Source organism: Chrysoperla carnea, chromosome 1, assembly GCF_905475395.1.
Source record: "Chrysoperla carnea chromosome 1, inChrCarn1.1, whole genome shotgun sequence".
In the NCBI taxonomy this organism is placed as follows: Eukaryota; Metazoa; Arthropoda; class Insecta; order Neuroptera; family Chrysopidae; genus Chrysoperla; species Chrysoperla carnea.
In genome coordinates, this window is record NC_058337.1 from 28,441,885 (window position 1) to 28,455,777 (window position 13,893).

At 29.8% G+C, this 13,893-nt stretch overlaps 1 protein-coding gene across 2 annotated transcripts in view; it reads left to right on the top strand.

Moving 5' to 3' along the window:
• Positions 1-13,893, top strand: part of LOC123290945 — a 48,227-nt gene that overhangs the window by 9,581 nt on the left and 24,753 nt on the right. For both annotated transcript variants that reach the window (XM_044871332.1, XM_044871331.1), the window contains exon 2: positions 1,474-1,661. In XM_044871332.1, coding sequence (XP_044727267.1) covers positions 1,474-1,661 — 188 coding nt within the window. The remainder of the gene's footprint in view (positions 1-1,473; positions 1,662-13,893) is intronic.

Genomic DNA, 13,893 nt, shown 5'->3' on the forward strand with positions numbered 1-13,893 from the left:
TCGTTTTTTTCATAAAATAAAGGAAACTAAAACACCGAAAAGAAATATTTTTTCACCCCTCCGTGCAGAAAATATCAACTTTCGTCCGACTGTAAAAAAAACGAAGTTACCGCTTTCTGCCTCCGCTGGGGAGAAAAATAGTATTCACACCACAGGAGCAAGTAAAGAATGTCTCAGATCTCATGTTTGTCACCTTTGGTTTCGCCTATGGCGACAATGTACATGTGATCTGAGACATTCTTTACTTTTGCTCCCTTTTTAGTGTTGGGTAGTTCGCAAACGACCTAGTTCGTAAGAGCGCTCCTTTTGGCGAACTACGCGAACTACAGTTCGCCAATGTTTCCGTTTTTAGTTCGTTAGTTGTTTTTGTACAAATAAGTTATTTTTTAAAGTGTCTGCGTACGAGGTGGCGCCAACTTTGAAAGTTTGAAATATCCGACTGATGATTTTTTGTTGTTGCTAAGATTGAATACATTTTACTTTTATCAAATAACGCTTATGGACAAAGATAGGCGATATGTGATATGCCTTTACTTGATTGAAATCTGTCTATTTTTTAAAAGTAATTTTGTGTACCAAAAATAAAAAATAATATTTATCATGAAACTTTAATTTAATATTAATGTACGTTTGTGCTTTATATTTGAAAAAAAATATTTAATAAAAGTTTGGAAAGCTTCTCATAAATCTTTTCATCTTTTCCATATTATAAGCTCTCATTTTATTGTATTGAAGAATTGTGAAATTGGGGGCAAAATCTATTTAACTCAGTTTCTTTTCCTGGAAATAAGAGATTTGAATCTTTTCGAAGACTTGATAATGCTGCAACAATTAGTTAATGGAATGTTTTGTGTTTTTAATGTTTTCGAATTCAGTATTTATGTGGCAATTCACGGCTTGTGTAATTTTTGCATATCCCAGCTGCTATTTCATTTACACAGTAAATGAAACTAGACTTCTTGAGATTGAACCGGATAAAACAAACTGAACACTGGAAAACAATTATTTTATAATTAATTAAATAATAAATTTTAATAGGCTGTTATTATAAAAATTAATATAAATTAATAAGTGAGCAACATACAAAAAAATTAAACAATATTTTAAGTCTAAAATAAAAAAACTAGTGATCAGCTGAGCTCCGTCAATGAGGTCATATTTTCCCGTCATTGGATGCCTGTTATTATTAGATCCTTTTTATTGAACTGGGTTTTTGTCTTGAAACCCAAAGAATACTTTATATTAAAAGGTTGAAAGAAGGCCGATAAGTCGATACTACCAAAAGTCAGTTCCTTAACATTCTAAGAAAATTCTAAGACAAAATTTCATCCTTCTAACTCATGTTGGATTAAAATAAGAAGCTACGAAGGGGCGCAAACTCCAAACTCATAACTTTTCCATTTATATAGCCTTTTAATTTAATTATTTTGACAAATGTACGATTTATTAATAATTTTGTGTTTTCTTTTACAGGCATTGGTGGTGTATTCTTTCTGGTTGCGCTAGTATGCATTATTCAATTAGTAATGTGTATAATATCGGAATACCAACGTTTAAAAAATCCAACATTTTTACGTGCATGTAAAATTACAACACAAAAACTATTGTATATTGTTGCATTCCTTGCAAGTTTAATACGTGGAGCGTATTTTACACAAATTGTAAGTATAGTTAGTTCTATTTAATCAAGAATTCTATACTTGTATTTCGAAAACGGAACGGAAATTAAAAAAAAAAGGAAACACATATTGATTGACAATTGACCTATTTTTACAATTTAAAGGCTTAAAACCAGGCATGGGCGAGTTATTTTAAGTCGAAGTCACCATTGTTATAACTTTATTGTGTGCCATAAACTTTATTGTGTGTCTCTTTATCCAAGTCCGCATTACTCATACAGGAGGAAGCCAGACAGGTATACGACTCTTCTACCTATCTCAGTTTCTCTTATAGTAATGATAGAAAAATGATATGTAGAAAAAAATTTGGTCTCTCTGTCTTACTCGTATTTTTGGTCGTCACTGGTTAGGTTGTCACTGACTTACTCGTATTTTCTAAATCAAGTTTGCCCATGCCTGCTTAAAAGTGTGAAAATAATTTAGGAAATGAATTTTTTTTTATCGAAGTTTTTTGTTTTTTTTTGGATAGAAATAAAAATCTGTATACAAATTATTGATTTTATAATTTGCTTGTTGAACTTGTTAACTTCATAATACCTAAAATCGGGTACCAAAAATTGAGGTCCAGGAAATATTTTCAAACAAAAGCTTTTGCGACAAAGAGCAAGAATCTGTTACAAAAAGTATGTAGTGTCACTTAAAAAAATTGATTCCTGCTCGACCATTCCCACTAAAAATGCGTCGATACGTGTTTTCGGGTTTTTTAATATCCCATTCTATCTTCGAAATGCAAAGAGGAAATCTTTTTAAAAAATCACTCTATATATCTTATATTTTCAAAGAGCAACAAAAGCTACTACTACTCGTCTTAATTTTTAGTTATATGAACTTTGACACTTGTTTTTTGTAGTATTTATTTTTGAATTAGTTTAAATAATAGAAAATTTAAGGATTTATCTATGGTGTCGCGTATCTAATGTTTCGTCTTTGTGATGGCAGTTGAGACACTTTGTCATTTTCCTGCCACGCAATTAGAAGGTAAAACGTTATAAATATTATCGAAGATAATTAATGAGAACTCGAGAATATTATGAAATAAATTTCACTGACGGACTTGCACGAATGCGGGCGGTGACGGACTTGTACGAGTGCAGTTCGTCACCAAATTAGCAACGAGTAACATACATAAAAAGAGTTATTACGATTATCTAATTCATACTGATGATGACTACTTGGTATTCGAAATACGTATTTATATAATACAAAAAACTAATTTATGAAATTGGGGCAGAAATCGAATTTTATTTAGATGAAACGTAATTAAAATATTTATAATAAACTTTTTAAGCCAAAGAGAATTCTTATTGCATCGTAATATTAAATACTATCATATATTTGAATTAATATTTGAGGTTTCGACATTTTCCTGCCTTTTTAGTGGCAAGATAATGACTTTACTTAAATCTGATAGGATATCTTGTAGGGTTTTGACTGCAGAGCCAAAATAGAGCTGAAAAGATCCCGGTGGAAAACCAAATTTTGGGTATCCAGCTTCATCGATTTATCTCTATTTTTCTCGTCTTTTTTGGACATCACTTGAATAAATTCTTATCATTTTCAAACTGCGAATTTTATTACACTCATGCACTTATGAAGGAATAAATCACTTATATATTTCGGAGTCAGGAAATAGCCGAAGTGGTTAAAACCAAAATTGTACTAGAATTATTATTGAAAAAAAGTTTATATTCTTAATAAAAGTTTCTGGTATAGGTACCAAGGTTGCTATCACTGTTCTCGACAGGAATATAGTTCACAATCAACGTTATGTTAATGCTATAAATATTTAATTAACAAACTTAACTTATATCCATATATGGATAACAACTTAATTATGTGCTTAGATTTAGATACATATTTGACGTATATCAATTGAAGTGAAGTTTGAAGGACTTGATAAAGCGAACGCTAGAGGCGTTAAATTTAATTTACAGTATCGAAAATTATTTTGAAAAAAAAAATTTCAAATTTGGACTTCCCCGATTGTAGTTTCGACCCTGTTTGATAGGATAATCGTCATATAGAAGCATTGATCCTTTTATTATTGAGGATTAAAATGAGGCAATATGTCATACTTAGACTCATGACTCTGACTCATGAAATCTCGTCAAATTGAAAAGTCTGAAGTTACTTCACAGTGAAAAGAAGAAATAAACTTTTCCAATTGTTTAATTTCGATTCAAAAAATACTTTTTCAAAAATACCAATTTTAAATTGTAAATTGACATTTCTTTGATCCTTAAGGTCATAACAAGTGTTTATAAAATTTTTAACCTTTAGAATCACATTTGGAAATTTATTATTGAGTAATAAGCGAAGAAGATGATAGATATGAAACTTATAATTAAACATTGGATTAACCAAACATCATGAACAAAAAAATAATATACCTTGTGCAGCGTATTTTTTTACTACCTTGTACAAGGTAAAAGAAGTATTGGAACTTGAAAAAATTCCATGTAGAAATTTCAACGGAAATATCCATTTCAACGGAGCATCTCTGATTTAATTTGGACTAGTTTTAAATACCCATTCTGGTCAAAGAACATTGTAGAAGGACTTTCTGGTCAATGAATTGAGAGTTTTTTTTGAAAAGTAGAAGAACAAAATATGTTTTTATTATTGTGAGTTAAAATGAAACAAGACGTCATATTTAGCCTCATGACCTCAAGTCTCGCCAAATTGATGATTCTCATATGAAGATAATCATTTTACAGTCAAAAATAACATTTTTCCAAGTAGACCAATTGAATTGCATTGTGTAAAGGAAAAAATTAGTTGCAAGAACGGACCTGCTTAGTGTAGGACATAATATACGGGGTGTTCCAAACCACCCGTCCAGGCTGATTATTCTGAATAGTTTTCAAAAAAAATTGAAACGAAAAAACACGTATCGAATATTTTTTGAAACTCTATCTAACCATACCAAAAACACCCTCCACCCTCAACCCCTGTTAGGGGTAGGGGGTGTAACTTGAAAAATCAAATGGAAACCCCTATTTTTTTCTGCAGATTTGGATTCTTCAGAAGAAAAGACAAACATTTTGTCTAAGAAATTTTTCCCGATTTTCGGTAGATCACGCTACAATCGACAAAAATCGTTCTTTTAGATTTGACATTAGAATTGCAGTTCAAGTGAAGGCGAGAAAAGTTTTTTGAGTCGAGAATAGTTATTTTCAATTTTGTTTTTGTTTTTTTGAAGAAAAGACTATTCTGTTTTTGTTTTTCATATTTTATTATGATTTAGAAAAATTATTTTTGCAAAAATGTTTTTTTTTATTTTGGAAAGTCTGAAAAAAAATTAAATCTAAAATGATTCATATCTAATTCTTTCTAAGAGCTTTATTTAGCATCCTCCCAATTGTCTAGTGGTTTACCTCAATTACCGCAATTCGACATTTTTGCTTCTCTTTTATTTTCGTTGAATTTCTAACTTTTGTGTTGCTTTTGTTTTGTTTTTGTTTTGGTTCTGTGTGTTTGTGTTTTTTTTTTTATTTTTACTTTTTCGTTTTGATTTTTGTCATTGAACGGCGCAATTCTTATGCCAAATCTAAAAGAACGATTTTTGTCGATTGTAGCGCGATCTACCGAAAATCGGGAAAAATTTCTTAGACAAAATGTTTGTCTTTTCTTCTGAAGAATCCAAATCTGCAGAAAAAAATAGGGGTTTCCATTTGATTTTTTCAAGTTACACCCCCTACCCCTAACAGGGATTGAGGGTGGAGGGTGTTTTTGGTATGGTTAGATAGAGTTTCAAAAAATATTTGATACGTGTTTTTTCGTTTCAATTTTTTTTAAAAACTTTTCAGAATAATCAGCCTGGACGGGTGGTTTGGAACACCCAGTATATAACTATAATTAAAACAGCTGAATTATGCCGGAAGGGGGTGCGCCAGGAGTGAAAAGAAGTGATAGGTGGTTTTTAGTGATTTGTGGCTAAAGTATTTACTTTGGAGAAAAAAGTTTCGAGAAAAGAGTTCTTGGTAATAAAAAATATAGTTTTTGCTCCTACCATTTTTTTACATTACCTAAAACTTAACGAATAATAATAGCAAATAGTAAAAATATTAATTATGAAAACGTTTTTAATTTTTAATGGTATAATTATCATAGACATTCATTATACATTGAAAAATGTATACATGGAAAAATTGAATTTTTAGTTTTTGGCGATTTTAACAATTTTTTTCATTGCAATGATACATTTTTATTTTTTAAAGTAAAAATATGCATCCTTAGAAAAAAGTCAGACTATGTATACTCAATGTCACAAAAAATGCTCGTTTTAAAACATTCTAAGTGTTACTATTATAACATAACATATGATGCGTACGCTTAGAATGTTTTAACTGTGGCACTTTTTCTGACAGTGAGTGTACAACCACGATGAAAAAAATAGATTTTTCATCCAGCTCAAAAAAGTGGTGGTTTTTGCAAAAAATTAAATATCTCAAAAACTACTGAACTTTAAAAAAAAACATGCTCTTCTTATATTAATGTACTATTTGTGAAAACAGTGTACAATACTAAGTCATTGTATTCTATACATACACTCAATACACACACAAAACTGTAAATATATAATTTGCTTTTATACCCTGTATACAGGGTGTTCTGTTATTGACTGCAGATCGTCGGCCTACAGAATAAGCTCATAAAGACGAATGAAAAAGTCATTTACCAATTTTGGATTTGAGCCCTAGTTTGGGCGCTACAGGTATGGCAAAAATTGATATATTTGTTCATTGACAGACTATCATTCGATAATCAGTAGCCAATGATAATAAGTAGATATAAGTTTATTTTATTTTATTACTTTGAACTGAGGAAGGGGTTTTTTTTAAAGTATAAATGATTTCATTGGACTTGATCAAACCCGCCCACTTTTTATATTTTAACTATGATGGTATTGTGTTAATACTTAAGCTAAATAGGACGTCTTACAATCCATTTAACATACATCAAAAAAAACTATTTTGTATATTCCAAGAAATAATAACAAAACAAGTTGAAATTTGTTTGTTGATTCAATTACAAAAACAACTGAATAGAGCAGGAGACGGTCGTTTCATCAATACGTATGTTTTGTATAAATTTATTATTATTCAAAATAGCTTATAAATTATTTACATTCTTCTGTAATAAATGCTCAATGTGACCTCCATTGGTTTCAAAAACCAACGTTGACCTTTAATATCTAGAAGAAAACTGCGTAGGATTGTCGAGCTGGAATTTACCAATTTTTCATTTTCTAAAAATTATTAGTTCTCCTACAAACTCAAGAAAAGCTTTTTTCGGAAACTTTCAAAAATAAATGAAGTATGTTAACCGTGGTATCCAAATTTTAAGCTATTATCAAGCTACAAACGGTCAATGAAATGAGTGAATTATGAATTATTTGTACTTTAATCACAGCATAGATTACAATAATCACAGCAAATTACAACTAATACTAAATAATAATAAAAATAAACCCATCGATCACAATAATCAAAATCAGTAATCTTAATCCACTTTTTCATTTTTCATTTTCTAAAAATCGTAAGTTCTCCTACAAACTCAAGAAAAGTGTTTTTCGGAAATGTTGAAAATTAAAAGTATAATAAGTATGCTATGCGTGGTACCCAAATGAAATTTGAATTCTATTTTCAAGCTACAAACTACAATGAATTGTTTGTACATTAATCACAGCACAGCTTACATTATTCACAGTCTTCTGATATTCCTGGTTAATAATTACTATTACTGATATTCCTTGATAATAATTCATTTCATTGGCCGCTTGTAGCCTGATAATAGCTTGAAATTTAGATACCACGCTTACCATACATCATATATTTTTGAAAAATTCCGAAAAACGCTTTCCTTGAATTTGAAGGAGAACTAATGATTTTTAAAACTGAAAAAGTGAAATAAGATTACTGATTTTGAAAACTGTGATAAGATGGGTTTATTTTTATTATTATTTAGTATTAGTTGTAATTTCCTGCGATAAATGTAATCTGTGCTGTGATTAATGTACAAATATTTCATAATTCATTCATTTGCCACTGGCCGTTTGTGGCTTGAAAATATCTTGAAATTTGGATACCACGCTTAACATACTTCATTTACTTTTGAAAATTTCCATAAAACGCTCTTCTTGAATTTGTGGGAAAACTAATTTGAGAAAATGCAAAATTTGGTAAATTCCTACATAATTTTTTTTGTTGGTATTGAAGGTCTACGTTCGTTATTGAAACCAATGGAATGACCTTTTGTTATAGAGAAATGTAAATAATCTATAAGCTATTTTGAATAATAATAAATTTACACATAACATACGTATTGATGAAACGACCGTCTCCTGCTCTATTCAGTTGTTTTTATTATAAAATTATTTGAAAAGAATCAACATGTTATTTATTATTTAGTTTATTGCGTATGTAAAGTATGCAAAGACAGCCCATTTTTTTTATGTAAGACAATTCCAGCCTATAACTAAGTGAACTGTAGTGGCAAATAAATACTAATCGAAAAACAAGCGAGACAAGTAAATAATTAAATGCGAAAAATAAAGATAACAATTGCTAATGTATTAAATTTTTATTGTCCAATTAAATTTGATAGTTTTTAACTGTCCCTTCCAAATAAGATAGTGTATGCCTACCAGGTTTTCAAACACTGTGAATGGTTAAATTTTTTGATTTGTACCATAGCCATATCTCGCAAATTAGGGCTCAGATCCAAAATTAGTAAATAACTTTTTCCTTCGTCTTTATGAGCTTATTCTGTAGGCCAACGATCTGCAGTCAATAACAGAACACCCTGTATATGTAATATATATCAAGGTATACTAAGTTTAGTTCCAAGTTTGTAACGCCTAAAAACATTTTACGAACAAAATTTGGTCAGTCCATTTCCGACTGTCCGTCCGTTCATCCGTCTGTCCCTGCAGATCCATCTTGTAAACCGTTAGAGATAGAACAAAAGTTTAAATGTAAAAAATATTTGTTATAAAAAATAAACAACTTTTGTTTGAAACATTTTTTCGTAAATCTCACCATTTACCCATGAGGGTGCAAATTAGGAAAACTTTGGTGATGAATTCAAGTCATATAGACATACGAATTGTGGCACACACACACATTATCAGTGCTATACGAAAGTGAGTCGACACGGCCGGGAGGCCGCTAAAATTGTGTTGATTTTCTAAACTTTTCTAATATATAAAAATAATACAAGCACTGGCATTCAACACTTTCTATACAGGATATTTCAACAATTAACTCATAAAATGTTTTTCCTCATCTTTTCAACAAATCGGCCAAGAACCGTTTTCTTGGTACCAAAAAATTCTTCATAAATAAATGTCTTAAGGCGTTGTTTTTGAATAAAATTGTATGAACCGTTTTCGAAATATATAGAATAACTAGCTTGATACCCGCTTGAAAGTAAAATCCATTGCTTTATAGCCTCTACCTCTCTTGATCTCATTGATCCTCCTTCCATAACACTTGAAGGGATTGTTTCATGCAGCTGAAAGATATGCACAGTTTTCATTTTTTTAAATTGTAAAATAGTCATAATTTATTGAATATATCAGAGCTACCATGAATTGTTTGACATTTATTGTTTTAAATTTTTACAAAAATCTTTAATTTATGGTTCAAAATGAAGATCATTCTGCTCTATCTGTGATCATTATTTTGAACCATAAATTAAATATTTTTGTAAAAATTCAAAATACATAGTAAATGTCAGATTAAATTTAATTCTCTATAATTTATAGCTCATGTGTTATTCTGATGTATGAGCTATATTGCTTTACAAATTCATTAAAAACCATTCGCTAGTTTAGGCGTGAAAGCGTAGCAAACCAACAAACATCCTGGCTTTCACATTTATAATATATACGGGATAGAGATATCAATTTTTTTTATACCCGGTATACCGCCAGCATGTTATAGTTATCACATTTTGATTGTTAATATTTTATTTCGCAGACGGTGAAAAAAAAATTTTCTTTTTATATAAACACAGAATTTCTTTATTAATTTTATATTTTAACTTTATTGGAATGCTAAGAAAAACCATTTCACGATTGAACTGCTCTAAGGTCATGACAAAAATTTATAGTATTTTTATTTTTAACCTTTAGAATCACATTTGAAAATTTATAATTGCGGGTACGAAGATGAAAGATCTTATAATTAAACATTAGATTAACCAACGTCACGAACAAAGAAACAAACCTTGTGCATCGATACTTTTGGACTACCTTGTAAAAAGTAAAGGAAGTGTTTTAATCTTGAAAAATTTTCATGTCGAGATTTCAACGGAAATATCCATTTTGAGTATTTCTAAATCAATTTTAACGGGTTTTAATTGCAATTTATCCAATGGTACGCGTATATCGCATAACTCACAATCAAGTGAACTCTTGGATTTAGCACTGTTGTAACATCTAGTGGTAATAATTCTCTTTTGTCCTTTGTTGTACGCATCGATCGCGAAAGTTATCGGGTTCTCATACAACTCAAAAACGGGGTATAGTGTTAAAATTTTTGATTTATGACTCTTGAAACATCCAGTTGCGTACACTTGCTTTTTGTTCTTCCTTGTACGATAGGTAGCTATACTTAGAAATTTTGGATTTCAGATTTCAGTACAAATAATGAATTTACTTAAAAAATAGCCATATTCCATTTACTTAAAATTTTTTTTTTTAATATTGTCAAATGATAGAGCAATGATTTGTCTATAAGGCCTCGAGCAAAAAAATTATTTATAATCAATTATTATCAATGTTTTCGACGTTTATTAAAGTGTATCAAAAAGTATCATTGTAGTAATTGGTTAAATATATGGTACTCACTCTTCTAGTAAGTGGGATTCCACTATTATGCATAAATAATTCAATGATCTCCAAAATAAAACTTTTTCTTGTTATACCATGTATATATGAAATTAAGTTTAGTTCCAAGTTTGTAACACCTAAAAATATTGATGCTACGAACAAAATTTTACTATACGTGTTCATATTACCTCATTAGTCCATTTATAGTTGTCTGTCTGTCAACACCATAACTCAAAAACGAAATAGTTATCAAGATGAAATTTTTATAGCGTAGTCAGGACGTAAAAAGTGAGGTCGAGTTCGTAAATGAGCAATATAGGTCAATTGGGTCTTGGATCCGTAGGACCCATCTAGTAAACCGTTAGAGATAGAACAAAAGTTTAAATGTAAAAAATGTTCCTTATAAAAAAATAAACAACTTTTGTTTTAAACATTTTTTTGTAAACATTACTGGTTACTCACGAGGGCGCAAATTAAATGCAAATTTTATAGTATGTATTAATATGGAAATATCAGTTATGTGCGTGTGTGGCTAAAAGTGAATATATTTTTTTATTTACGTGACGTCAAAAAACAAACGATTGCTTTATCAACACTGGCTATACATGGTATTTCAACAATTAACTCAGTCAATTGTTTGTTTTCATTTGTTGATAAATTCTGAGCACACTGTAAAAATTTCAGCTTGATATCAATTTTTCGTTTTTGAGTTATCGTGCTGACAGACAGACGGACATACAGACAGGCAACCGGACTAATTAGTTGATTTTATAAACACCTATACCAAAATTTTGTTCGTAGCATCAATATTTTTAAGCGTTACAAACTTGGGACTAAACTTAATATACCATGATATATTTCATATATACATGATATAAAAATGATACAACCCGACTGCGTTAAATAAAAACTGAAAATTTGTAATGTGACATAATAGTCGGGACTTATTATTCGAAAGATTTGAGCAGGACTAGATGTTGATGGGTCCCGAATGTTAAATTTATCGTTATGTAAACTAGACTTGTTTTTTTCTTTTCAGTTTTTATTTAAAACGCAATCGGGTTATTTGATTTTTTTAATTTATTTGTTTATTTTACACTTTTTAGTTAGGATTTTCAATGATACCCAATTTAACATAGTTCGTGGACTTCACTTACAGCCTATGTATATAATAGGTTGGCTGATAAGTCCCCGGTCTGACACATAGATGGCGTCGCTAGTATTAAATGCATATTATTTTTATATAGTACCAACCTTCAAATGATTCGTGTCAAAATTTGACCTCTGTAAGTCAATTAGTTTGTGAGATAGAGCGTCTTTTGTGAAGCAACTTTTGTTATTGTGAAAAAAATGGAAAAAATGGAATTTCGTGTTTTGATAAAATACTGTTTTCTGAAGGGAAAAAATACAGAGTCCGGAAACTCATTATCAAGCCAAGTTTTTGCTTCCACTGTATTTTTTCCCTTCAGAAAACAGTATTTTATCAAAACACGAAATTCCTTTTTTTCCATTTTTTTCACAATAACAAAAGTTGCTTCACAAAAGACGCTCTATCTCACAAACTAATTGACTTACAGACGTCAAATTTTGACACGAATCATTTGAAGGTTGGTACTATATAAAAATAATATGCATTTAATACTAGCGACGCCATCTATGTGTCAGACCGGGGACTTATCAGCCAACCTATTATAACTACTTCTTGCAATCAATAAAAATGCAACACCTTATATACATCAGATATATTTATCGTTCATTTTTATTGACCGCAAGCTACATTTGGTCCTATGGGGCGTTATATAGATCAAACGCGCCGATTTAAATGATTCTTACGTCAATCTCGATCGTCAATCGTTTGTTTATTTGATACCTATTCAATGATAACCGACTTAACACATTTCTTTGACTTTCATTTATTTCTTTTTCACAATATGGCATCTGATTGTCGCTGTATTGAATTATATTTTTATTGCCATGTGTTTAGTGATACATGCAAGATTAAGACAAATCGGTTGACGTAAGAATCATCAAAGTCGGTCCATGTGTTTGGTCTCTAAAGTGCCGCAAAGACACAAACATACATACATACATAGTATGGCCTTCCTAACAGTTAAATAATAGTGTCAAAGTAATATTATAACATACTTAAGGATGTATGAGCATGACAACAATGTTTGATTTAAAGGCTCAAAATTTGTTTGTAGGTAGTCTTTTACTCAAAGAATATGTGGTTAAAATTTCAGCTTAGGTATCCGTGCAAATTTTTAAGAAAAAAGTCATTAAAAATCGATATAAAATACATTGGCTCTTATGGAGGAATCTCAAAAAACGACATATTTTGGAAGTTTTTGATAATTTTCATTTGGAATGAATGAAAACAAATTTTAAAAAAACTTTTTAATAGAAAGTAAACATATTAGCAATGAATTAGAAAAGAAAAAAACTAACTAAGTGTCACCGTCCATATAAGGGATGTAAGAGCAGGGTAGATTAAGGGTTGAAATTATTTTTATCTTATTTTCAACTTTGATGATGAATTTTGTTATAACTTCATGAATGTAGACGAAAAATAAGAATAAAATTTTTCGGTATGTGTCTTGGTTTTCGAAATATCGAAAGCTAAATAATTAAACAAAATTTTCAATTTTCGATATTTTGAAAATTAAGCCAGATATCGAAAAATTTTATTCTTACTTTTCGTCTTATATCGTCAAGTAATAATATAAATTTATCATTAAAATTGAAAATATCTATTTTTAAATTTGTGCCCCCACTACCATGCTCATACATCCTTAATTGATTATTTGAGGCGATTATTTTTTTACATTTACCGCCATTTGAACTGCAATTTTTGTCTAGATTTTTCATTTACTTTATGAATTTATCATCCAATTTCCCATAAAAAACGCTAATTATGAGAAAAACATCCGGTACAAATTAAGCACACAATAGCTAACTCTCCTAAATCCATTGTAACTAGTTTCGTGAGCGTACAAGGAAGTTATTTGGTGTTCACATAATAATTATTTTACATGTTAGACTTTATTCTTGATTCATTAATATTCTATTAATGGATTTGTTGTTGAGTTCTTTTTCCTTAAAACATTTTACGAATATAATTGAAATAGGATGTCCATGTTTGAATCAATTGACGTTAGAATATTATTTACATTAAATATTAATTGTTTAAATAGGAGATAACAAAAAAAAAAATTGCCAGGGTTGAATTTATTATGAATGTTTCTTAACTGGATGAAATAAAAGAGCGTCATCTAATGTTTTGGGGCCCGATTTTTTTTTAATTTGATCGAAGCACTTAACAACGTTACCAAGAAATTCTAGATTAATTGGAGTCTTCTTTTATATGAAGTTTAT